Raw genomic sequence first — 27,958 nt, forward strand, 5'->3', positions numbered from 1 at the left:
GGTAAATCGCCCGTAAGAAAAGGAATTCAGGCTTCGCATTCGCATGTACTCTGGCTTCGAACGTTTTATATTTTTCCCATATTCCCTTTAGTGAATCTAACTTATTTTTTCAGGAAATATGTAACTTAAGTCTAGCTATTAAAAATTAAAATATATTGCCATAGATATGCCAGATTAATTAAATATGAAGTGTTCGAAATTAAAATGTGTGCAAAGCCTAAAAGCCTTCCCATACAACTGTCGGGAAAATTATTAAGCAACTTATAAATTAAAACATAAATGAACGTGGTTTCGAAAGAAATGTTATTTCACAATTTTTTTTTTCAATTAATTTTGTATTTATTTTTGTTCATGAAAGTTTAATAGAGGGCGTGGCCTATTTTTATAAAATGTAAATGTTTACTCGGTCCCGTCCATTAGTAAATTTATAGGAATAGGCTATCCCAAAACAGTCAATAAATCTTTCATTTAATATTCAAATTGAAAAGAAAATGTATTAGCATTAAATAACGATTACCCGAAATTTATTCTCGGAAATCATCGTATTGATGAACCCCTATTAAAAAGAAAGTTTATTAAGTTGTACTTAAAGTCTTTTTGTGAAAAAAACTTAAAGTTATATAAAACAATGATAATGCCCTAAACATACTTACGACTTAAGCCCAGAGACGACTTATAGTCAGTGGAAAATGATAGAAACGTAGTTTGGCGATTATTTCTAATATAAGTACGCCAAGCCGTCTCTCGGCTAATCCTCAGGACTGTCGAGATATTATTATAATACTTAAGCCAGTTTGAGTTCACTTATAATCTTTGGTTATTGCTATTTTTTAAGCCATTTGGTATGTGTCTCAGCTTACTTTCTGCGACTTTCGTATAAACTTTCAACTTCCCAATCACTTGCCATAACTGTGACTAAAATGCGAAAACTACTACTGTAAACGCATACATCTAAAGCACTATCCAGCATAAATTGAACCTCATACTGAAGAATTCTCTATTTTTGTTTGAACCGCGACACTGAAGAGGTGATTGAGTGAGATCTGTGAAAAATTGTGTAGTGGAAGTTTTCATCTCGAACCAAAAAGTTCTATCTCTTGGAATACAATTTTTAAAAAAAAATCTCAATAAATCAAAAAATAAATTATATAGAGATCAAATAGTTGAAAAATTTAAGTGGCGCAATAATGGGAAAAGTTCCGGCAATTGGTATCGATTTAGGAACCACATACAGCTGCGTGGGAGTCTTTCAGCATGGAAAAGTTGAGATAATCGCCAATGACCAAGGAAATAGGACAACGCCTAGTTATGTAGCATTCACCGACTCTGAACGTTTGATTGGCGATGCTGCCAAAAATCAGGTAAAATGAACCAGGTGCCACCGATGTCACCAATTAACGCACTCATATTGCGCAATTAAAGAGTTCACTCATGGGCTTCTCGCGCTCTCAGTGCGTCTCCAGTAGTTTCCCATATATGGGATTAAGCATCTCGAAGCTCAGCGAGGCAAAAGCCAAAAGACCAAAAGACATTGCATATGGTGTAATGTGTCGTAAAACAACGTGTTAATCACTTAGAGATACAATTTGTGCAGAAAAGAGATGAATTGCGATTATATTAAATTTATAGTCTCGTACATTTGAATTAATTATGTCAACACCTAAACATTCTATATGGCCATTCAATTGCAAATTCGCTTCAGCTTATTTCCAATGATTTCACCTCGCAGTCGCGTATTGATCACTCAATCGAAGAGAGGGCAAAACAGACAAAAATGAATTAAATTGATGGAAAGAAGATTATACAGGCAGCATCATACTGAACATGCAATACAATCATCAAAATATTCATGTGGGAGTATAAAGCATAAACCCAAACAAATTGGAGCTTTATTTAAAACATTTCTAGAGACTCTTTGTCTCTATCAAAAACTTGCATCGCTGCTCTGGATAGTTTTCCACGATACAGGAGAGAGCTTCAGTTCAGGGAACTCTCGAAAATTCTTTTCGGTTTTTTTTATCTCAAAAGGTGACACTAAAAATAAATGTCTATAGATAAAACATCATATTACATCACAATCTCCAAAATATCCGCATTATTTTTAGTAAAGTGAATCACGCAAAATTTGATGAGTTCTCTCACAGCGCAAGTGAAGAGTTCTAAAGCATGAGAGAATTATGCTAATTTGATGAAATATTGGATTTTTTCGCCATTTTCGCGGTTTTTAATATGTTTGCCAATAAAATAATATAGTTATAAATGTCCAAATTGGATCAAAGGAATAAAAAATACTTGTTGATTTTAGGTTTGAACCAAAGCCAATGAAAAAATTCTAAAAAAAACTTTTGTGTCTTATAATAGGACATAGGAGAAAAAAGAATAATAAGCCGAAAGCGATTTTACAAGCAAAAATTAGTACCATACTTAAACTAATAAATTCTTTTACTTAGGAAAAAAGGAAAAAAATACGGAGAAAATTATAATAAAAAACAAATACTTATGGAACAAATAAACTCAATAGATTTCAAAATTGCAACAGAAACTACAGGATAACATTTGGAGAACTTTTAGGTTTTTGTAATTAAAGTCCGGTATGTTCAAATCTGAGTATAGAATATTAAGGTATCAATTTTAAATCATGGTCAAACTGCTCAATAAAGATATGGCCTCTATAAACTTAAACTATCGTAGATGCAGATGATTTTGCCACCGTGCTGTTCGAAACAAGCTTTTCTTCAAATCTAACATTTAAGGATAGTCTTCATCTATAATATCTACCATGTACGATCGGTAAAGACCATCATTAAACCCTTTAAAGATGAGTGGGACACCGGTGTCCCAAAATCAAAAACTTAAAAAAAAGTTATCTTGTCCTCTAAGTAATCACTAAAAATGGTTTTCGATTTTTTGGGACACTAGTGCCCCACTCGTCCTTAAAGGATTAAGTAAGAAAATTAAAGTAAAGCTTACGAACAGCAGGGTGGCAAAGTCTTCCGCATCAACGGTACTGATATCAATAAAGTATTAAATAAAACGCGTAGATTTGTAAAAAAAAAATATTATCATTAATTCAAATAAATTTTTAAAAAAATCTAAATTCTAATAAAAAAATATGAAATATTTTCTCATTCATTCACAAGAGGAGGCTCCTTTATTCAACTATTCAAAAAAGTTCAATACGCTAACACACTTAAATTTAAAAAAACACACATTTTACCACTATTTTAAAAAGGATTTTAAAATTTTTGAAGTATAAATTTTGAAAATGTTCTTACACTTGAATAAGACAACGAGATGAAAAAATGCTATTATATTGAACTTCAATAAAGATTATCAAAATAAGCTAAGTCATTTTTAACTTTTCTCGCAACCATCTTAGTATCTAATTGCAAATGAAATGAATAAAAAAAAAACAATATTTCAATTTATTTAATTTAAATAAATTGAAAGCGAACAGCTGAGTCTGGAAACTGTTAGTATAAGTTAAATTGTAAAAGTTACAAGAAATAATAAATAAGATACATAAAAAAAAATAAAAAAAGTATCTAATTAACATAAATTAGAAACATACTTTTAAAGATTTATAAGTTTTTCTAAGGGTTTCTGAGTTATCAAAATTTAATAATATTACTTAAAATTTCCTGGATCTTAGATCATATTTTTATGAATTTAATAAATTATGAAAACTTGGTTTTTAAGAAGTCACAAATTATAGTGAAAGTCCTTAACATTAGGCTAGGGAATTAGGTTGTATTTTTTACTCGATAGTGATTAAAAGTCGAATTACGCCTTTCATCGTTTTGGAAAGCATCAGTCTTTGATAAAATCTTAATACTTCTTTGCAAAACATCAGAATCGGCTTGGTTTAATTCTTAACTCTTTTTCCTCAACAGGTGGCTATGAACCCCAAAAATACCATCTTTGACGCCAAGCGTCTCATTGGACGCAAGTTCGATGATCAAAAGATTCAGGATGACATGAAACATTGGCCTTTCCAAGTCATCAACGACTGTGGAAAGCCCAAACTCCAAGTAGAATTCAAGGGTGAAATGAAAAGATTCGCTCCCGAAGAGATAAGCTCAATGGTCCTAACCAAAATGAAGGAAGTGGCTGAGGTGTACTTAGGCGGAAAAGTAACCGACGCGGTGATCACAGTTCCGGCATATTTTAATGATTCTCAGCGCCAAGCCACCAAGGATGCCGGTGTTATTGCGGGCTTGAACGTTCAGAGAATCATTAATGAACCCACTGCTGCTGCCTTGGCCTATGGTCTGGACAAGAATCTCAAGGGTGAGAGGAATGTGCTGATTTTCGACCTGGGAGGAGGCACTTTCGATGTCTCGATTCTGTCTATTGACGAAGGATCTCTGTTTGAAGTAAAATCAACTGCTGGTGATACCCATTTGGGCGGAGAAGACTTTGACAATCGCCTGGTGAACCATTTCTCTGAGGAATTCAAGCGCAAATTCAAGAAGGATCTCAAGGGTAACGCCAGAGCTCTCCGACGTTTGAGAACTGCCTGTGAACGTGCAAAGAGAACTCTCTCTTCCAGCACTGAAGCATCTCTCGAGATTGATGCTCTGCATGAAGGTGTAGATTTTTATGCAAAAATCACCAGAGCTCGTTTCGAGGAACTCAACATGGATCTGTTCCGATCAACTCTTGCTCCAGTTGAAAAGGCTCTAGGTGACGCCAAGATGGACAAGGGTAAAATCCATGATGTGGTTCTTGTAGGAGGCTCAACCCGTATTCCCAAGATTCAGAAAATGCTCCAGGACTTTTTCTGCGGAAAGGCCCTCAATCTTTCAATCAATCCCGATGAAGCTGTAGCCTACGGTGCTGCCGTTCAGGCTGCGATCCTCTCAGGCGATGGCAGCTCTCAGATCAAGGATGTCCTTCTCGTGGATGTCACTCCACTGTCTTTGGGCATTGAAACAGCCGGTGGAGTTATGACGAAGCTAGTTGAGAGAAATTCACGAATTCCATGCAAACAGCAACAAACATTCACAACCTACAGCGACAACCAAAATGCCGTTACCATCCAAGTGTTTGAGGGTGAAAGAGCCATGACTAAGGACAACAATCTTCTGGGAACCTTCAATCTCACCGGAATTCCACCAGCACCAAGAGGTGTTCCCAAGATCGAGGTCACTTTCGACCTAAATGCTGATGGCATCTTGAATGTATCAGCAAAGGACAACAGCACAGGAAGATCAGAAAATATCGTGATTACCAATGATAAAGGACGCCTGTCTAAGGCCGAAATTGATCGGATGCTATCAGAAGCTGAGAAATACCGGGATGAAGATGAAAAGCAGCGACAGAAGATTTCTGCTAGAAATGCCCTAGAAAGCTACGTATTCAGCTGCAAGCAGGTAAGGTTCCTCTGTAGATGCGAGTGACTTTGCACAACGGAGATGATTTTGCAACCCAGCTTTTCGTAAGCTTTTCTTTAATTTTAGCACGTAAGGATGGTTCAGAAACCATAAGGGTAGTTAAGGATGGTCTAAATATAATTTATAAATGCTAGAATTAAAGAAAATCTTACTACAGTAGGGGTGCAAAATCATCCCCTGAGTGTAAAATTGCCCATATTTACGGTGCTTTAAAATCGATCCCAATTGAAGGATTTAAATAATATCAACATTTCAGGCTGTCGAAGATGCACCACAGGGCAAACTTACTGACTCCGACAAGCAAACCGTCAAGGATAAGTGTACATCTGAAATGTCCTGGCTGGATTCCAACACTTTAGCGGAAAAGGAGGAATTTGAGGACCATCTTAAGGACACACAACGCGTCTGTGGGCCTATTATGGCCAAGATGCATGGTGGAGGACCCCAGGGTGGACAAAATTCATCTTCAGGACGTGGCCCTACTGTTGAGGAAGTGGACTAAACGGGATTCATTATCTCCCTGAACATTTTGTATTGACCTTTTTTCACAATTTTATACACAAAATAGCCTTATATACAGTTAACCAAATAACTTTCTGATTTAGCCTCTCTGCCTCTGCATTTTCCTTCCCATGTCCCATGTAGCAAGTATAGATGATGATTGGTGATGGGAAGTTAAAATTGCCGTACAAAAAAAAGCACAAGAATGTATTTTTGCAATAATATTTTAAATAAATTAATAAAGGATAACTCTTCACTATTACTTTTGAATTTTCTCTAAGTTTGTTTGTTTTAACGAGAGCAATTGTGGAAAAATAGGGTAAATAACGTAATTATTACGTTAGCAAAAATAGAAGGGAGTTCATAACTCTGTCAAAGAAGTTGTGAAAATGTTATTTATTAGCAACGGGGGAATCCAGAAGTCATCGGGAAGAAATAATCACTAAGAGAAATACATCAACTATCTCCAGAGCTTTCGGCTCGGTCTCGAAGCCTTCATCTATGGGCAAGTCTTGCAATTCTAATCTGAGGATCGTTCAGGGTTTTAGTCAGGATTATAACACGACATAAGAGGGAACGGGGGCATTTTTTTACACTGTCTTTTTACAATTTTGGTAATATTGGGCACTATTTTGCGTCTTTTCCTTCTCCTTGGGTTATTTATTAGTTTGATCGGACCTCCAAAAAGTAAAGAATAATTTTTGACAATTTCCAATTGTGATAAGCAAAATCTAACTGGGAAGATTGCAAGTAAGTAAATTATAGAATTTTTACAGGGAAACGTTACGAAAAACTATATTTTATAAGTACTTTACAAGAGCTTTTACAAGAGCTTTGAGGGTAGGGCTTTAAATTACGCTTTTGACTGAATTTTATCTTTACGTACGAAAAGGATTTCCGACTTTGTACACTCTGACTTCGAACACTTTATATTTTTCCTATATTCCTTTAGTGAATTTGATCTAATTTTTTTTCAAAAAATATATGACTTAAGACTAGCTATTAAAATATATTCCCATTAGATCAGATTCATTAAGGAATATGAAAAAAATATGAAGTGTTAAAAACCAGAACTCTAACTTCTAACAGAGCTCAAATGTAACTTACGTAAAAATTACGTAATTTTATAATGAAGTAAAAGAAGCTTCTGGAATACATTAAGCTTTAAGTTTGATGAGAAAATGTTTGTGAAGAGAAATCAAAAAAAAAGTCTAATTCAAAACAAATAGCGTCTAGTATTCAAATTAATTATACTCGGAACAAATAGATAATTAACAATCAATTTCTTCTACGACATTCACAACACTGACACATTGTTACACGTGTAAAAGATTATCTATACTGAAAACCTAAAATATACGACACACATTTGCAGCAATACAGGAAGACCATAATTAAATATTCTACCATTTTCATGCATATTATAATGTGGATTTCACACAAAATCTTCCAGTTTATATTTTGCACTTTACCGCGAAGCAAGTCCTTTTGTCTGTACAAGTACATTGTGGCCATTTGAAATGGCGGTTTTTAGTAAATACTTTTATCAACAGATTGGTACAAAATCTTGTAATTTTTTCACACATCCCGGAGTGACATGTGAACACTTTGCCTTCACAACATTTATCGATGGAATTATCGGTGGACTGCAGTACTACTTTCCCATCATCATACTTCCTGCTTTGCAGAAGTATGATCGATGGAGTTGGGATTTTTGGAATAAGATCCTTCGAGAATATGTCAGAGCAATAATGTCGGGTTCTTGTTTCATGATCTTCTTTGCATTTGGATGTTTTTGCTTTTTATTGTAAGATCAATGATCATATTGTGTTTAAATTTTAAGGATACCCAACAACTTTATCAACATTTCAGCAATTTTATCAAAAAGCACCACAACATTTTCGTTTTTGTACCATGCCTCGCTGGATCGATATTTTGCTTTTTGCTGCCACAACACCTCCGTGAGATGCAATCAATTGGGGGCTTTAATATGTTAATCGAATACTTTATACGATCATCAAAAAGCAATGTTGTTCGAGTGTTGAAGAGATCAACAATCTTTGCAACGTTCCTCTTTCAAATTTTCAGTGGGATCATTGCCTATATTTTTAAGACTGGGACAACCAGGAGATTTTGGTAAGTCTGACTAGATTTTTATGATTTGACATAGGGGAAACTGGGGCACCACTAAACACGGGGTACCACCAAACACTGCGATTTTTTAATCGGATATTGGATATCAGAGGATAAGACCGATAGGAATTTATAGGCACTATAGGGATGCTTGTATACTGAAGGAATGGTCGAGATAGTCCAAGTAGTTTAGAAATAAAAATTAGTGTTTGGTGGTACCCCGTGTTTGGTGGTGCCCCAGTTTCCCCTAGTGCTTTCTGTAGTTAAAAATCGGTAGTAAAAATAGTAGTTAAGTGATAGAGAACTAGCTTTACATTGCAGCTGTTCTAAGAGTTCAAATTTCCCTTATGGCCTCTACATGTTATGAGAAATTTTCATCAAAATAGAGCATTTTGAAGTAAATCACTTGCGCATATTTCGCACGTAAACAGCGTCAAAAAGCTTCATTTTGACGAAAATTTCTTACCATGTGTAAAGGTCATTAGGTACCCTGATTTTGCGGCAATAAAGATCGAACACATTCAGTAATTTTCTTGGGCAGAAAAATATAATATTTATAATTTCTTTTATTTGTTTGAATTATCAATAATTAAAATGGATAACTATCATTAATTTCACATTGATGTTTTTTTTTTTAATTTTAAAAATATTTCAAAAGGTAACTTTAAAGGCAAGTTCAAAGATTATATTATGTTGTATTACAAAATCATTAAAAACGGAAAATCGCGGTATTCTACAAACCTTGGAAAAATCCAATTTCGAAAATGTGTTGGAAAATTTTGAGAATTCCACAAATTTTCTATCAAAATTGTTTTAGTTTCCAAAATTGTTATATGACCCTGTGAAACTGTGTAAAGAATATATCGATTCGCTTACACTAAGGGCTAAGGGGTGATATTTTGGTAATTTTTGAGAGTCTGAAGTCGTAGAAAAGCGCAGTTGAGTTATCACCTTGAGGTCTTTCGTGTATCCTAAACAAATTATTCTTCAATTGAAGAGTTTTATAGTATTTTCAATTATATTATTATCAAACTTATTATTTTTAAAGGTTCTTTAACATTCCTGTACCTGCGGACACAAATTCATCAACATCGAGTTTTCGCGAAGGAAGAAATGGATGGATGGATAAACTTATAAGGACAACGAGGCATGTTTGTTCACACGATGAAACCTGCGAGAGTTTCGTGATGAAAGTAAGGATTCAAGTCAATAAAAAACCAACTTAGAAAATTCCTAAACTTTCTTTTTTCAGGAGTTCAAGAGGACTACAACGTTTGGATTCATGGTAACCCTCCTTAAGGCTTTAGTTTCACAAACAAAATTCTCCGGAGGCAACTTTTTCAGTAAATTGGTCAAGGACTTCGACTACAGACTATTTATCTTCCTCTCATCCTTCGGGAGCCTCTTTAAACTTCTCAATTGCCTCACTAATCGCTACATGCAGACAGATTCTCCGCGAACCAGCACGATATCTGGCTTCTTGGCAGGAATTGTATTTATGGTTTATCCTAAATTTGTCTTTTTCTCCTTCGGTCTCAGTCGCACTCTTCAACTTTGGTGGATGCACTACAATCAGACAACTACCAATAGACCCAAAGTAATTGAACTCCTCGAAAAGATCCCCTTTAGCACCCTCATCTATACATTTTCTTCAGCTTTTCTCTATCAATGTCGCGTGTTTAATCCCAGTGAAACACCAAAGTACATTCACCAAATAATGACTATTGCCACACAGAAAAGGAGTGATACCCTGGCAGAGTCCTATGCTGCAATGATAATGGGTCTGGCGTAAAATGAACGAAAACACCCGTCATATTCAATTTATTCTTTGGAACATTTGCATTCTATTTAGCAAATAAAATGTATTCTCTTCTGTCTTTCTTTTCAATCGCCCCTTCGTCATTTATTGCCACAATACAATTATTGGACAATCAACCGCAGAAAGTATGTAATTATTCATTGAAAATGCACCGAGACACTCTGGCAATTGGAATTACTTTAGTAACTACCCAACTACCGGGACATACCGAACGATAATTCTCTGTTAAAATTGTTTCATTGCATAGAAATGACTGTGTACAGTAAATATATCAATAAAGTACTTCGTGGTTATTCCTGTCATGATCTCATACATCCCTGGTCCAGAAGTTGCGGGCAATCTTTACTCGATTACTTGGCAAATTGGTCTTTCGACGGACTTAAATTCTTTTTCCCAGCAATAATGGTAATACAATTTTATCTAATTTCCTCGAACATTTTCATTTGAAACCAACGTCAAAATCAATTTTTAAGATATCAGTGTTAATGAAGACAAAAACCAACTATACAAGAGCAATTCTTAAAGGACTTTACGACATCTTCATGTGCACAGTAATTGGGCATATTTCCTTCGCTCTTGCCATGTCGTACTCCTGCATTTTCTAGTAAATATCACAATAATGCTAAAATTTATAGACATTTGCTTTGCGTAATAAAAAAAATATTCTTTCAGCAACATCTTAAAGAGATGCTACTACTCCACAACTGTGCTCATTCCAACTTTTTTGGGCGCTCAGACCGTAAATTTACTGCCACACAATGCTATCGTAGGTCACGCCAATCCTTTCGCTTGCATGGTAAATAATTCATAACATTAATTATTTTCCCACACAAACTCATTTGGCATTCGCAATGGCACGATTTCAAGGGATTAAAGGAAATGAAAAATATTTCTAACTCTTGGAATTTTCAAAAAAACAATTTTCAAAAGAAGGTTTTGAAATTATTAGGAAATGGTGAAAAGGTGACTTTAAAAAATATTTTAATAATTGTAAAGCCGACGAGTGACTCACACGGAAAGATCCGTGAAACCCAAGACAGGATAACGCCTTGTGAGTAAGATTTGGGTATATTATATGAGTCATTTTATATAAAACAGAATAGTTGAAAACAGTAATTTAAAGAAAACGTCTTTAATCTTATTTAATAAATTTAAAAAAATAATAATAAAAATAAATAAATCGGAAAACTTGTGTAAAAAGAAGGGGATTAGTCAAATCTTCGGTTAAAATTATTAATGACTAAGAATTAGGGATGAATTGCATTGACTGCCGCTTTGTCATCGTCAAAGTCGGTTTTCCCTAAAATCGAATTTATCGAATTACGCATCCCTTGTGTGGCAATGCAGAGTAGAGATCTTTCAACAAGGGGTAATTTAAAATTTCTGAGAATTACTGCTCAATCAATTAACTTCGTAACAATTAAGAAATCTTAGGGCTGTATTAGTATTTCTTTCATTAAAACAAATGATTAGCCTATCAACCGCAGAAAGTATGTAATTATTCATTGAAAATGCGTCAAGAACAAGACTCTCGGGTAATTGAAATTCCCTTATACCTAATATCCAACGCATATCCCCATTAAAATTGTTTCATTTAAATACTAAATATTTATTTTTCAATTTTTTTTAAATCGAAAAACACGTTTTCGGGCAATTTATAACTCATAAAAAATTGCATATGTAGAGCGTATGGCCCATTCGACAATTGTTAACCCAGTCGACGGCCAAACCCACCAATCCCAATCCTTCATTCCTATGACACACCCCACCCAACATCCCTAGGCGGGTGCTGAAGGTTGCTGGGGCTTTTGTTCATGTCAGCTGTCCCTGCACTTCAGTGAGTGAGCATCAGTCGCCGTGGACGGTTCACTCCAAGGAAGTTGAAAGATGGGTGGCACCTTCAGTTCCCCATTTTCCCTTAATAAGTTTATATTACTTCAGTGAGCCCCATCAGGGCTTACAAATTCAGAAGTGGGATCCCCAATCCTCAAAAGTGGATCGCGAAAAGAACAGTTGAATTAATTGTTACAGTTGTTGTGTTGAGACTTTAATTAATCTTGCATTGTGGTCGTATGATGTGTAAAGTCCAGTGATACTACGAGAACACAGAAGATAAGATGGAGCATTCCTGTCGAAGAAAGTCTGCAGATGACTGGGGAGTCTATGCGGGATCACTAAGCCAACGCGGAGGAGACATCGTATTGTGGAGCCAGCAGATTGTGGAGCCTTAAGATAAGAGCGAGGAATTCTTCAAGAAAGTAATTGTGAGGATGGAGGTCTCAGTACAGAGAGATCATCGGAGGAAGATTTTCAGATAAGTCCATTACAATTAAATTTCTAGAAAACTTATTTATATCGAGCAATCGCAGATACAGTAACACTGATAGCCATCGATATCATAATTTGTGCCCATTTCATAGAAGTATATAGTTTACATCAAGAATTGGTTGCAAAGAATTGCAATACTATCAAATATTTGACGTGTTATCATCAAAGGAAATGTGAGGGATGATTTGTTGTATAAATTGTGTAAACGATAGCTAAAAATTATAAATATCATTTTGAACGTATTTTAAATTTATTAAGGATCTTAATCACAGCCACAAATTAAAAGATCGTCAGGGATACTTTCGGATGCAATTCCTCCATATCTTCATCATTTCGTAGCATCTGTGATATAGTCTTCATAATCACTATTAGTCCTATTGATATATAATTGCTTCACGTCCTGTGAACACATCTTTACGGAAATACATAGTGAATTAAATTTGATAGTAAAGGTATTAATTTACATTTGAGACAACTATTTTAATAGATCGAACGCGAGTTTTTCATAATTTACCAAAAACAACGTTTAGTGCGCAACTTAGTAAATTAATGATCGAGATCAGAAGATGTTAGCAAAATAATTTAGAAGTCTGTAGGGCTGTATGCAAGGAAGTGATTTCGTAGGATTACGTAGGTTAAATTAAAATATTACTTAATTGAGCAAAAGTACTCTTCGGAACATTAGCAAATAATCTTTTCGTGGCGATCACATACTTAACACCTTGTCGATGATAAATAAATATCGGAAGATTTAAGAGGTCAATGAAAAGCAAAGATTTCATCTAGCAATAAGATTATAGAATTTTGGATTACAAGTAGCATAATTGTAAATGGAACATGGAACTTATAAGCTGTGTTGATGAATGATCTGTGTGATCGATGTGTGATAGAGGGCCCTCGAAAGTGTGTGTGAATGAGGTATTCCATTGCAGTTGTAAATTGAATCAAAATTGAGAATTTGAAGGAATTCGTATAGATTTGATCTTAGGAGAAACCATAATTTCAGTTGTATAGGCTAAATAAGGTAAAGAGTAGGATTAATTTGAAATTGAAGACGCGCCACAATTATATATTTCAGAGGTTTATATTGATATCCATAAGTGATAAGACGTTTGATATTAAATACGTATCTCCAGGAAGTTTACGCGATCAAGGATCAAAATCACATATGCTTAACGAACAATAATGCGGTCACGGAATTGAAGGACATATTAAAATATTAAAAATTGGAATTCATAATGATAATGTTGAAGTATAATAAGAATGGAGAGAAAATGATAAAGATGAGTAATCCATTTTCGAAAGTATGGGAATAACCCAAAATAAATGTTGGTAGAGAAGGGTACAAACTTAGGTTTACGATAGGGGCTATAAAATATTGAAATATTTTTGCAGACAAAAAGACCCGACGCGTCGGCAAACTTAATGTTGTTTTGAAAGGATGCATTAAAGAAAATAGTTTAAATGAGTTTTGTAATTGCTTAGACCCAACTTAATGCGCTTGGGTTGAGGGGCGAAAAACAACACCTCATTCAGGAATCATAAAATAAATGCAAAAGGATCGATAAGCAAATTAGGGAAACCCGAACATACTGTGCAGGGACTCATTAGTTCAAAACCTCTCAAGAGAATTTGGGATTTTTTCAAATAGACATATCGGCAGCATTGCAATTATTCTACAGAAAGGTTTTTTCAGTTTTACAATATGCACCACTCATTAGGCGGGTCTTGGGATTTCCGAGATGGTCGGACACTCGGGTTGAAAACTTATCCCTTGCAATAAAACCCTCATAAATAGATATGCGTAATGCTTTTAGAATGTACACAGCTGCATACCATACTTTTCACCAATTGTTCAATATACATCGGATGTTGGACAAAACGGAGGATCTTCGAAAGAACATTATGTAGTGTCGCCATTCCGAGAGAAATTTGAAAACTTTTCCAACTACATGCTCTTGGATCTGATCTCAATCAAAAAGGAATATTTTGGAATAAAAGGGGTAACTCAAACTTTAAGGAAGCGGATTTCAGATGGCAGATATATGATAGATAAATAAGACAGGTAATTCACGGTTATATAAGTCGAATTCAGTAACAATTAAATAGTATTTTAAAAAAGTCTTAATATTAATATAGTCTCTTTAGAATTCTTAATACATACGGGAATACAGGGCTACGTAACATAAAGACACTAAATCGCGTGTAAATCTAGGTTGAATACGATAGGGAATATCATGAAACGTGACCATATCGACGCGACGCTTATTTTAGTCAACATTTGCGGCATAGAAATTAACTTCAGTTGTACAACACTCGCTCAGAAAATATAGTAATTCATTAATTGGATAAGGCTTTGTCGAACCATCTACATCAACAGAAGATCATAACTCAGTCAGGCGATTATGCAAAATCCTACAGATCGACTGTTCGTATTTCGGAAGTGACTCCTTAGAGACAGATAGATAATTATATTGCGAGAGAAGGAATTATTTAATGGGGAGGAATAGGAACACGCTGTCATATTGGAACATTAATGGCCTCTACATACTTTAATAAATGTTCATCAATGTTTGCCATATTAAAGTAAATTTTTTACACCAGAGTTAGGACGATCGTCAAAACTTCGTACCGCAAACCGTGAGCTCAATATTATTATTACTCGAAAAAAAACGAACACAAATCAAAGGATACACATTTTAAAACAAAGGATCGGGTTAATGAGGAAATAAAACTTCCTTCAGCGCTTGGGATACATAGGCATGAAAAGATCACCACTTTTATCATATCGACGGTTGGCACTTTTAAAATATTCAGTTGAAAGCTGTACTACGCATAATTGCAAATAGTGGGCGCTGTATACGGAACCGGTAATTCCCATGGGGTCAAATAGGATTAACAAGAAATAGGATGATGAAAAGTTTTGTACCTACGGCGCGATCTTGAGGAAGACGGTGAACGAAACTAGTAGCAGTCGGCACTTCAACAACGGATAAACTACAACTTTAACGGAAAGAGTAAAAAAAAATACCTTCACCACATCGTACTATGATGACGGATTTAGTACCTACGAGAATAAGACCTACTTAGATTTGAAACAACTACACAACTCATAAGCGGAAGTCCAAAGCCTACAGGGATCGGTATTAAGAAAACAATGAAATCTGTAACGCTATCTGTGCAAAGATTAGTATGGTGACTCTGGTATAATTAGACTGTCGTATGAAGTTTCATGTAGAATTCATAAGACATCAGATAGGGGAAAAAGAAAGACAGGAATGAGAATAGAAGGGACTGAATGAGTTCTATTCAAGGAAGGAGAATTGAATGAAAGAAAAGGATAGTTAGCGAGAAGGATAATATATCACAAACTTCAAATTGACACATCAAGACGTAAAGCAAAATACAGGAATTAGGACTCAGGATAATAACAACTCATATCAACGAAATGGCCAATAATATCGAATTAGAATAATAGATGTTTTACTTCGGGAAACGGTAAAGAGGGTATAAAATTTAAAATTATTGATTGCAGGCTAATTTCTGTTACATAAGGAAGAATTTTCAGGGAGTCTACTCAAAAAATATTCAAAAAAAAATAGGAGCGATAGGTTATAAACTCTAGAGTACACGGTCGGTAACTGAATCACATGACTAAAACGGTAAATCATGGGATAGTGGTATGATCAAATTCCTAGGTCCAGAGGTACGATCCAATTACAACAAAGCGGACAGAATCTGGCCAGGAGTTTGATGCATACAATCACTACACTCCAAAGTTAGGAAACAGGGAACGAAAGCACCGAGCAAACCAAGTTAATTCCTGCAGCAAGAGGAGAAGACTTCACATCGGGATCCTACAAGACAACTCTACAACAATGCACGTTCCACACAACAGTGAAATTCTAGTACACAGATGACTTCTAATCAAAATGCAAGACAACACAACTTTAACCAACAAGAACTTAATTGGATTCTTATCAGGCGCATAAGACCAATGTAAAAGGAATGCTGTTGCTAGATAACTTCAGAAACCTTAGAAAAAAAAACGATACTCGACAGTGATTGGATCACAATATAGATGGGATATGATTCTATGTTGAGCAACCAAGTTGATATAGCCTTTATGATTAATTCCCAAGAGGAAAAAGACGCATTAGCAGTGAGAACCTGAACGCTTGAGGACAACATTGGCTGATCTGAGCGATCGCTACAACATTGGCTGATCTGAGCGATCACCCCAACATTGGCTGATCTGAGCGATCACCCCAACACTGGCTGATCTGAGCGATCGCCACGACATTGGCTGATCTGAGCGATCACCCCAACACTGGATGATCTGAGCGATCACCCCAACATTGGCTGATCTGAGCGATCGCCACAACATTGGATGATCTGAGCGATCACCCCAACATTGGATGATCTGAGCGATCACCCCAACACTGGCTGGTCTGAGCGATCGCCACAACATTGGATGATCTGAGCAATCACCCTAACATTGGATGATCTGAGCGATCACCCCAACACTGGCTGGTCTGAGCGATCGCCACAACATTGGATGATCTGAGCGATCACCCCAACATTGGATGATCTGAGCGATCACCCCAACATTGGATGATCTGAGCGATCACCCCAACACTGGCTGGTCTGAGCGATCGCCAGGAGGTCCACTGCAGAACCTCTAGTGGTTTTACAATACCTATTGTGAAACACCTCGAGGGGCAGTGCCACCTCACATTCGATCCGTGGCTCATTAACACTGATGTCACAAGGATTCGAACGCTCTCTACATCACGGAAATTTAAGGGTAATTCGCCTTCTTCGATGAGTATACCAGATTCCGAGACATTGTGGTGATATGGGCTGAAGGAGCAGGTTGGTAGACTATGGTCCTGACCCGGGGCTCCTACTATTTCACCACGTTGCCAAGGGACGGCAACTCTGTCAGGATTGGCCGAATTGTAGAGCGTATGGCCCATTCGACAATTGTTAACCCAGTCGACGGCCAAACCCACCAATCCCAATCCTTCATTCCTATGACACACCCCACCCAACATCCCTAGGCGGGTGCTGAAGGTTGCTGGGGCTTTTGTTCATGTCAGCTGTCCCTGCACTTCAGTGAGTGAGCATCAGTCGCCGTGGACGGTTCACTCCAAGGAAGTTGAAAGATGGGTGGCACCTTCAGTTCCCCATTTTCCCTTAATAAGTTTATATTACTTCAGTGAGCCCCATCAGGGCTTACACATATATACATTAGTCTAAAATTCTTGGTCTGATTGTAATTGTTTCTGCTTTTCATATTACCTCCAGTAAAAGAATTTAGGATATAACAAGTTTTTGATACTCCAGAATCAGATTAAAACCTTCACGCATTGGATATTCGAAACGTTTATTTTTCCATTGAATAGCAGGTTATTTATTTAATTTTCGAAAGTTATTAAAGTAAAATATTTTAAGAAGCCCAAATATCAAATTTTTATCAACTCAAGGATCATTACCATATTACCATGACCTTACTTGTTCTCTCTTATGACCTCTACACACTACAGAAATTTATGGCCATAATTGAACCGAACCTATACGCTTGTGCAGGAAAAACTGTCGAATATGGACATAAATTTTTCGAAACACACTTTGTATACATTTTTTTCATTTTTCGAAAATCTCAAACATAAGTTTTGCTCACTTACAAAAAAAAATTGAATCATTCCTTATAACCGTTTTCAAAATCAGAACTTAAAAGTTGCTTTAGGAAGTATAGTAATAGTATAGTATAGTAAAGTTAGGCTTTATTAGGAAGGTCTTTGATTCCGTGAGAAGCATTAACCGGTTTCAAATAATTATGAACGGATAGCACGGGGTGAACTCGTATTGAGAAATCCGAGAAACTGAAAAATTCGAGAGACGCAAAATCCGACATATACCCAAAATCAGAAACTCTTGTCAATAAAAATAGGAATGAGTTACCGTTTGACCGATAAATGAACCGATATAAGTAGCTTCCTTTTGAAAATCAATTGTGGTACATTTACATTATTTTGGACTATATTTGGCTATATTTTAATTGATTTATCAACCGAAGAACCACAAGACTTTTCTTACGACTGGAACTGATAAAAAAGGCTTTAATATTAGCTAGGATGCTTATCACTTTGATTATAACAAGTCTTTAATTTTACTTCCTAACAAACTTTTAAGAAGAAGATTACTGTTAGAAAATTAGTCCTTTGATGATCGTTAGGGCGGTTAGGGCCCTTGATTACAGAAAATTTACAGCAATGTTTGATGGACAATTATGCGTCATAATTACTCCAAAATTACTCATCGTCGACTTAAAACTGACATTTTCAGTTCAGTGAGTTCGCAAAGTTGTGACTGTTTACGTCGCTTACGTATATTTACTCAACAATAACAGAAGATTTTTTTTTTTAATTAAAGATATGGCAGAAATCACAATTAAATAATATTTTGCGTAAAAAATACCTACATAAATTTTTATAACATAAAATGTTGATCTTAGAAACTCACTCAACTAATCTAAAGAAATAATATTTGATAGTGATTTTACATCGAACATAAATAAGTAGTTAAATCTTTAGTAAATAGTTGTAAACATGGTGCCTCGTGAAGAAAAATTGTAAACTTGTCGGACGGTTTAACCAACGATAGTCACACAGTAAGCATTTTTACAAATAAGATTGCCGAATCAGAGAACTAGAATACAACTAATTAGAATATACTAGAAATATTTGAGATAGAATGTTCATATTTTGGAATTATATTCCTTCAGATCAATTGATGACTTTTTTTTTGAGGTCAATTTTAACAAATTCGACGGGATGTCGTATTTTCCGTCCGCCATTTTGAGCAAAAATTTTGCATGACTTTCCGCGAAGCGAAAAACAGACAACAAAATGTATTTGTATCTCTGTCGGGCTATCTTTTCTAAGTAATTTAAGGACTAAAATAACTAAAAATCCATTAAAATAATAAATTATCTAAAATCACTCAATTTGCGTATGATGTATAATGCCATGGTAAGGAATGGGTTAAGAATTAGGGAAGTTTTCTTATAAGAAAAGGGTATACACAGACGAAGATGCAGGTAATTCAATTAAAAAAAATTAAGTGCAACTGTCTTTTTAACTGCTCGAACTCCAAGACACATTTCGTCCTTAGACAACTATCACCGGAAAATTCGCCATCTGGAATTATTCAAGGTCAAAGGCCAACCAACCTGGAGAGCCTAATTTTCAACGGATTTGGTTAAATTTGGACTTTTTTGAAAGATCTTTTAATTCTGAACCCGACTGCATCGGTCATTATCGGTGATGGATCGGGAGAGTAACGGTAATAGATTTATTTTGAAAATACTGTTTTTCACACTTTTTCAGTCTTTTAACCCATATAAAAATTAAACGGTAAGAGATATCAACATCCGGTCTTCGATGACCCCTCCTCAAATGACCTTATCTCCAACCCAACCTCTTTATTTCCCCCCCTCGCCTATAATGCGTTCCCTATCCCCTAAAAATACGGAAAAGGTTTTTCTAATTTTGCAAAAAATTGGCACTGACGATTTCGTTCATTTTTGGATATGTTTTGAAGGTAGTCCAGCTGAACATTTCGTCCTTAGACACCTATCACCGGAAAATTCGCCATCTGGAATTATTGAAGGTCAAAGCTTAATTTTCAGCCGATTTGTTCAATTAATTAATAAAAAGGTTTGATAATTTTTTGAAACCCTCTTCTTGAACAATTTTCAACTTCAAGATGGTTTTGTGGTGATTTATAGTCAAATTTAATTCGACAATAATTTTCTATACATCAGAATGCTTGCGAAAAGGTATATAAGGCAGAGCTCTTTCTCGGGAGTTCGAGCAGCTCGCAAAGCCTCGGACGCTTTGCCACCCCTTTTCATTAAGTGCGCGTACGTCAATTTTGTATCAACACGGCGGAGAAGCATGTCAAATGCACTGTGGAGTATTTAATTTTTGGTGCATATTTTTTTTATGGGAAAAGGAGACAATTTTGAGTTTCTTTTATTACTCAAAATTTGCAAAGTAATTTTTTAAATCGTATGGTAACGAATATATTGCAAACTCAATTTTTAATAATCGAAAAAATATCTATCACATTAGGATATAATTCTAAGGCAGTTTTTTGACTGTTACTTTTTACTACTTTTTTAATATTTAATCCGAATAATGATTTGCCCTTGGATATACCAATTTTGTTTATTTATTTACTGATTTTTCTCTAAATTGAATTTACTTAAATCAACGAACGATTAAAAAATAGCGAGCATGTATTTTAGATTTTCGTGGTATTAATTAGTTAATATACTAACGTTCTAAGAAAAAAATAAAAAATGAAAGGATCAATACCAAAAGTTAATCCCTTGAATAAATATACAAAATTTATTTTCGGTTCCTTATTTACAATATATACATACATATGGTTATTTTTTTTAATATCAATACTTCCAAAAAAAAAAAATTGTTTTTGTTTATATTGGTATGTTCAAAGATCTATAGTTTTTCTTATTATTTATCTACATCTTGTTTTTAGTTTTATTTTATATTTGTCGTGTCTTTATTTTATATCACTGTTATCTTTAAATTGTTTTATAAACCCACCCACCCTTTGTATTTTAACATTTGTTTTTGTTTCTACTCTTCTGTAGAATTGACTCTTAAGGTACTTTTATATGTTTTAAGTCTGTAATTATACGTGTTATTAACAATTAAATTATTTATTATTTTATTATTTATAATATGAAATTTGTCTTTTGATTTTTTGATAATTTCGTCATTGAATTCTTTTAAAGTGCTTAAGTTACATAAGTCTAATAATTTTATATTACTAATAAACTTTTTGGTCTCGTTGTTAAATTTTTCATTTGTTGCCATACGAAGACATTTGTTTTGAATTGTTTCAAGTTTTTTCCAATTGGTTTTAGATACTGTTCCCCAAATGATACTACCGTATAGAAGTATAGGTCTTATAAACAATTTATAAATGTTCAATTTGTTTTTAGTATTTAACTTACTATCATACTTAATAAGTGAGAATATTTTGCTCATAGCAATTTTCGCTTTTTTAATTGTATTTTGAATATGTGTATTGAATTTTAGCTTATTATCAAAAATTATACCTAAGTATTTAATATTGTCACTCTGTTTGATTTCATGATTTTTAATTTTTAATTTGATGTTTCTTTTATATTTTATTTTAGTTGTAAAATTTACTAAGACAGTTTTTTCAAAATTAATATTGATTTTCCATTTATCATAATATTTTACAATTTCATTTAAATATTTTTGTAATCTTTTGTAATTTAATTCAATATCCTCATTTGAGGTGAAAATTGCAGTATCGTCTGCATAAACTGATAATTTACAATTGGTACTTTTAGGCATATCTGATACAAATATATTATAAAGTACTGGGGATAGTATAGCACCTTGTGGACATCCCGCGTTTATATATTTAGATTCTGATTTGTATTCACCGTCTTGTACAATTATTTGTCTGTTTTTTAGATAGCTATTTATAAGTTTTATAATATTTCCGTCAAAATTATAATCTATTAGTTTATACAAAAGTCCATTATGCCACATTTTATCAAATGCTTTTTGTATATCAAGAAATACACCTGTAGTAATTTTGCGTTCATGTATGTTTCTTCTAATACTCTCTGATACATGTAAAAGAGCGTGATTTGTCGAGTGAGAGTTTCTAAAACCGAATTGTTCATCTTGCATTAAATTGTTGTCTAAAATATGTGTGTTAATTTTTGTCAGAATTGTGTGTTCGATCACTTTACTAAGTGATGACAACAAACTGATGGGTCTGTGATTACATGCTAAGTGAGGATCTTTTCCTGGCTTGGGAAAGGAGATCACTTTTGCTATTTTCCAACATTTTGGAAAGTAGCCTAATGTATGTATTGCTGAAGCAATTTTAGACAACAATATAAGACTGTTTTTAGGTAGATTTTTTAACGCAATGTTTGTGATATTATCGAAACCAGGTGCTTTATGATTTTTTAAATATTTAATTATAAACTTTAGTTCTTTAGGCGTAATTGAAACATAAGATGGAGACTGTACATTGTTTATATAATTTTCAACTCTTCTATCAACTTCTTCGGAAAAATTGTCATTGTTCAGTGTATATTCGTTATGAACTTTCGCAAAGTGATTGACTAATAAATTGGCTTTATCTTGAGGATCATATATAAAAGTGTCATTGTTCCTTAAAGGTGAAATTGGAGATTTACTTTTCGATATTTTCTTGGCAAATTTGAATACATCATTTGTGTTTGATTTGTAATTTTCTAATTTACTTTCCCACTTTTTATTATTATAGTTTTGAATTGATTCTTTTATTTTTCTACTGACTTTATTCATTATTTGTTTATCTTCTTGTCTTCCATACTTATTGAATCTTCGTCTTATTTTATTTCTATAATTAATTGCAGCTAATATAAAGCTTGGTAATTCGTTTTTAAATTCTTTCATTTTTGGTGTACTTTTATGCAAAGCTTCTTCAATGTTATTAGTCAAAATAGCAATATTTTCTTCGATTAAATCTTCAGAATTAATATTAACAAGATGATTTGTATTTTTTTGTAGTATGCTTCTATAAAGTTTCCAATTTGTTTTGCTATAATTTAATTTTTGAGAATGAGTTTCTATATCTTTCTTATTGAATAGGATATCTGCAATTACAGGAACATGATCGGAGTCTAGACTAGACCTATTTTTGAAATTGGTTTACTCATATTAACATTTTTTGCTAGAAAGTAGTCAATAATACTGGGTCTTTTTTTCTTAGTCATGGGAGAATACGTTGGTGTATCTGGATTGACTAATTTAATACGACTAGAATTGTTGTTCAAAAAGTCTTCAAGAATTTTACCATTATAATCAGTGCTGTGACACAACCATTTTTTATTCTTGGAGTTAAAATCTCCTCCAATGATAATCTTATCATTAGTTGAACAAAGATTAATAAGATCACGTGTGATAAGTTTGACACTAGGCCTTAAGTATATATTGAATACTGCACAGCTTTCATTGGACAGAAAAAATTTAATTCCAATAACATTTGACAAACTTTTAATTTTTGGTATGTTTATTCGTTTGTGTTTGATGTTTCTTTTTATGAAAATGGCATTTCCTCCTTTTTGACTTTCTACATTATCATTTCTATAGACTGTATAATTTTTGAAATATATTTTTTTACTAGGTTTTAAATTAGTTTCATTGATTAACGCAATGTCGATCTTGTTGGATTCTAGAAATAATTCAATTTCTTTTACTTTACTAATTATTCCATTGGAATTGAATGTCATGATTTTTAGGTTTCTTTTTTTGAGATCCATTATTTACAAACTTCGAATATGAACTCCATTAAGGAGCATTGTTTTTCAAAAGTGTTGTTAAGCTGCTTATATTTCGGAAGGAAGTCCTTCACTTTTTTCATTAACTCTATCATTGATAAACCAAAGAGAGAAGTTATTTCATTGTTGAGAAAACTTACTCCGTTACTTGTATCTTGTGTATTGCTGGTCGGTAAGTGTTGTTCGTTGGATATGACGTCTGCATAGGAGATTCCCTGTCGAATCTTCGCTGTGTGGATTGATGTTGGGACATTTCGTTGGCGAGGTGCCTCATCATGAGATGTTCTCAACTGACGCTGTTTTTGACGATTTTTTTCAATGAGATCCTTTCGTCGTTCAATATATGACTTAAATGCTGGGCATTCTCTGTATGTTGCTGGATGATTTAGCTTACAATTAGCACAGGTAGGAGGTCTCTGCTTGTCAAGGTCACATTTCTCAGGTGAATGAGATTTTCCGCACTTTAGACATCTCAAAGGCATGTTACAGTTAGAGGCTCCGTGTCCCCATCTGGAACAGCGTCCACAGAAAGTAGCGGGATTGGCCCGCTTGTTGAATTTCTCCCAAATTACCATGTGGTGCAGGACAATTTTGATATTATTGATGACGTCATCGATGTTTGCCTCTCGTTTCAGATAGACGACAAAAACGCCTATCTTCTCTTTTATTGAAGTCTCATTGTCTCGTCTTGTGGTTTGCATTTGTTTCACATCCACTATTAAATTGTGTTGCATCTGTAGATCATCCAATATCTCTTTGCACGACAGGTTTTTGTCCAAACCTTTGAGCACCATTTTTTTGCACAACTCATTTTTGGGTGTGTAAGTATAGAAATCAATATTGATCGAAGAGAGATATCTCTTGATATTCCCAAAATCTTCCTGTGTGTAAGTATACACATGTCTAGTGGTTGGATATGTTCTGAAAAGAACAGTTTTAGCCACGTTTTTCAACGTGTCATAAAATGCCTTGATATCGGGAATATCACTTTTCACAATAATTGGAGGAATTTTTTCACTTTGCGTGGAATCACTGCATATCATGTCCTGATCAATAGATGCTGGTGCATCTTCCACTGATCCACCATCATCGTCGTCTTGGAGAGCATCGTAGTTCGATTCTTTCAATTTTCTCTCGGTTACTTCTGGTACCCGAGATTTCTTTTTTGAGCTTCCACCAGCCATTTTGGGCCTAAGCCCACATGGGCCAGCAGAATTCACTCTTTTCACAGTCTTAATTTTAGGAATTTTCACTTTTATGCTTCACTCACTGTGGCGAAAAAATTCAAGAGATCGCGAATGCTTTTTATTCAGTCTAATTTTTCATAAACTTTTTTACAGAAATAGTTGTTTTATTAGCACTCCACTTTTTCACGTCTGCTTGGTTTGACGATCCAAACCGGAATCCCCTTGAATAAAAAAATCCAAATAAATTTTCTGAACATTATTAATTCAAAGCAATTTTATAAAATTTTATTTAATTAAAATTACTTTGAAAAGTGTTATTCTGCATCCTACAAACTGTTAATTTTTATTTAGTTTTTTGAGATCTTCATAAAATTCATCGATTTCAATTGGATGAAGAAAATGAGGAAATCCAGATGGTGGGGAACTTTTTGGTTCATGTGCGGCAGTGCTGGACTTCTCCATTTGCTGGACAAACAACGGAAAACTGGTGTCTTTTGGTTTATCATACCGCCGAAAAAGAACAAATTAGTCAATACCGAAGCTCCCAACGAGGAAGACATCCGCAAAATCGTCAATCTCTGTCCTCACAGAGAGAAATGCCTCAATTACATTTTCCAAGGCGTCAGAACTTATGCCAATTACGGATTGATGTTGGAAATTCTACGGAATATTATGTCGAATTTTGGAAAGATAAAAGCTAATCCTGGAGAATTTCTGTCCTACGCCACGAAGAGGATCAACTACAATTTAGTAACTTTCTTAATGGCCTACGTCGGATGCTACAGATTGACCAGTTGCCTCTTGAACAACTTCACAAATGGCCATACATCGGACTTTGTGAATATTGCTGCTGGATTTATTGGAGGACTGGCATATTCAATCTGGCCCAATTACAATCTCTTCACTTCCTGCATCGTTACAATGCTCCAGGTACGCTCTTTACGAAAAAAAAGGGACCAGGAAATGCTTTTTAAAAAAAATTACGCCTTTCAGGTTTACTGGCAATATCTCCTGTCTCAAGAAAACTGCCCTAAAATTGTCAAGGAAATAAACAGGCTCCCCCTTGGTGGACTTATCTACGGATTCTGCATGGCAGTAGCAGTTCAAGTAATGGTATTCTATCCAGACAAAACTGCCCACCTTTCCTACACTGCAATCAACGCTAACAGTAGTGGGGCAGTAGATGGACTCAAATTTACTCTAACAACTCCCTTTTTCGCGGATAAATAAAAAAAACAACTACCAAGAACTTTCTCATATTATTTTAACTACAAAATAGAAAGGCAGTATTAACCTTCAGATTCCTTGTAAGCATTCCTCTCCTCATAGTTCTCAATGATTAGCGTCTTGTAGCGTCTCAGGAGCACGGAGATACTATCCTCCTTGGGTGTAGCAGACACAATCTCAACCCTCCCAATTATCAAATGATCGGGATTCGTTGGACTAACACTTTTCACTAAATCTATTTCATCTCCAATGTTGACGTGAAAACTCTTCTTGGGGATTTTCTTCCCATTCACCCGGACCTTTCCCTCGTAAAATTTCACTTCAACTTTGCTGCAAATACGAAACCTATAAGAACCTCTTCCGGAAAAGACCAATTGAACATGCTTACTTTCTAGCTAATCCTAATCCAGTTTTTATGATTAAATCGGCTCGCAGTGAGGTAACAGAGCACTTAATTAGGTTAGTGCCTTTCTCCTTGACATCCTCGAATTCATCAGAATCGCTGTCAGAGTCCTGGAAGTTAGGAAAAAACCCATGAATCTTGGCATAAAAATGCTTTCGCCAAACCTTATCTAACCTCATCTTTTCTGCTGGAATCTTTGTCCTTTGCACTGTATTTAAATCTCACCGGAATTGCACTAATTGAAGCACGGTACACAGACTGTCGAGGCACATTTCTGAGTATGGGGAATGTTAAAATTGATGCATTTCTTTGGATAAAACCAAACTTTGGGAAGGAGTTGCACAATTTCAACAATTTTAGCGATTGTCGACACGACATCTTTGTTTTCATTTGAAAATTGACAGTTCGGGTGACATCCGAAGATTCACGAAAAAAAACATAGAAAATTTTGGTTATGGTATTTTGGTTTTTAGAATTATGATTCTTCTGTATGCCATATGAATTTATAAGGAATAAATTATGTAAAGATGAATTTAATATTGGAAAAATTCTTGCTCTGCAAAAGTATCATATTTTACCACTAAAAGTTACAAAATGTGAAGTTTAATGAAATTGGCTCGCTAGATATGTTATGGTCCCGATATAGTTCAAAGAAGTGGCAAAGCGTCCTATGCTGACCCGATTAATAAATCACTCTGAAGATTCTCTAAAATAGTTAAAGAGTAAAGGAACTGCTAATCGGACAAAAATTACTTATAGATACATAACCCATTGGAACCTGTTTAGAGGTTCAGACTTGTCGGAAATTCCAAACCTTTCCAAAGAGCCGAAATATGACACTCCTTGGTCGAGGCGAAGTACGCTTTCTAAATCCTTTTTTAACATTTGATCTTGAAGAACCGTTATTAGAAATCATTTATTTTATCGGTAAGTTTGTATATTAGCGTATTCTCCGCAAAGACAACATCTTAAAGCAGCGTAGAACTGATTTTTTTTTTCTTAAACATCAATTAGAAAGAAAAAGACATAAAGAATTTATTGATGAAATATATTTACTGGCATAGGATTTGGTTTAGCGTTGGTTGGATTAAAGTCCATGAATTCCTAGTAAAATTCTCTCTTTGATTTCCTTTTCACATCCTGATACTTGTAGGCGATCTATCGACTTTGAATTCTGGATCTAAAATCGTCGAAAATACCATTACATCTGTTAAAGGCAGACGAAAAGGCATCCTTCAGAAGTTTCAGAATTTCGGCCATTTCCTTCTAAAAACTTCTAACTAAAGGATCTGTTATGCGATTGCGAAATGAAAGACTCAAAATTGAACCTCTTTAAATTGTGTTTGTGTGAGAGTGACACAAAGCCATCGTAGTTCTGTTTACACTTTTTTTCATTTCGCCTACGTACCCTCACGATTTTAGCCATAATTCTGGTATATCATTTTTCGACTTTTGCATGGAAACCATTTGCACAGTGAATTACGAAATTTTGATGAAGATAGAATTATGAAAATTCTAATAATTTTTTTAGATTGAGATTTTTTATTTATTCTT

At 34.6% G+C, this 27,958-nt stretch overlaps 4 protein-coding genes across 4 annotated transcripts; 3 read left to right on the forward strand and 1 right to left on the reverse strand.

Annotated features, from left to right (window-relative positions):
- The first annotated feature begins 999 nt into the window (after nt 1-999).
- On the forward strand, nt 1,000-6,153 carry LOC129806214 (heat shock 70 kDa protein cognate 2). The gene is made up of 3 exons (XM_055854640.1): nt 1,000-1,361; nt 3,894-5,375; nt 5,653-6,153. The coding sequence occupies exons 1-3, from the start codon at nt 1,188-1,190 to the stop codon at nt 5,896-5,898; spliced, it is 1,902 nt and encodes a 633-aa protein (XP_055710615.1). The 5' UTR covers nt 1,000-1,187; the 3' UTR covers nt 5,899-6,153.
- A 1,625-nt stretch (nt 6,154-7,778) lies between these two features.
- LOC129806231 (uncharacterized) lies at nt 7,779-9,900 on the forward strand. Its single transcript, XM_055854665.1, has 3 exons — nt 7,779-8,033; nt 9,079-9,223; nt 9,283-9,900. Exons 1-3 carry the CDS (start codon nt 7,864-7,866, stop codon nt 9,820-9,822), a joined length of 855 nt encoding a protein of 284 aa, XP_055710640.1. The 5' UTR covers nt 7,779-7,863; the 3' UTR covers nt 9,823-9,900.
- An 11-nt stretch (nt 9,901-9,911) lies between these two features.
- On the forward strand, nt 9,912-26,020 carry LOC129806223 (uncharacterized). The gene is made up of 5 exons (XM_055854652.1): nt 9,912-10,254; nt 10,323-10,453; nt 10,522-10,645; nt 25,126-25,704; nt 25,768-26,020. The coding sequence occupies exons 1-5, from the start codon at nt 10,099-10,101 to the stop codon at nt 26,002-26,004; spliced, it is 1,227 nt and encodes a 408-aa protein (XP_055710627.1). The 5' UTR covers nt 9,912-10,098; the 3' UTR covers nt 26,005-26,020.
- LOC129806239 (mitochondrial transcription rescue factor 1) lies at nt 26,015-26,794 on the reverse strand. The gene is made up of 3 exons (XM_055854678.1): nt 26,579-26,794; nt 26,390-26,514; nt 26,015-26,331 (listed from the first exon to the last, which is right to left on the reverse strand). The coding sequence occupies exons 1-3, from the start codon at nt 26,792-26,794 to the stop codon at nt 26,064-26,066; spliced, it is 609 nt and encodes a 202-aa protein (XP_055710653.1). The 3' UTR covers nt 26,015-26,063.
- Nucleotides 26,795-27,958: the final 1,164 nt, after the last annotated feature.

Source organism: Phlebotomus papatasi, chromosome 1 (genome assembly GCF_024763615.1).
Source record: "Phlebotomus papatasi isolate M1 chromosome 1, Ppap_2.1, whole genome shotgun sequence".
NCBI lineage: Eukaryota > Metazoa > Arthropoda > Insecta > Diptera > Psychodidae > Phlebotomus > Phlebotomus papatasi.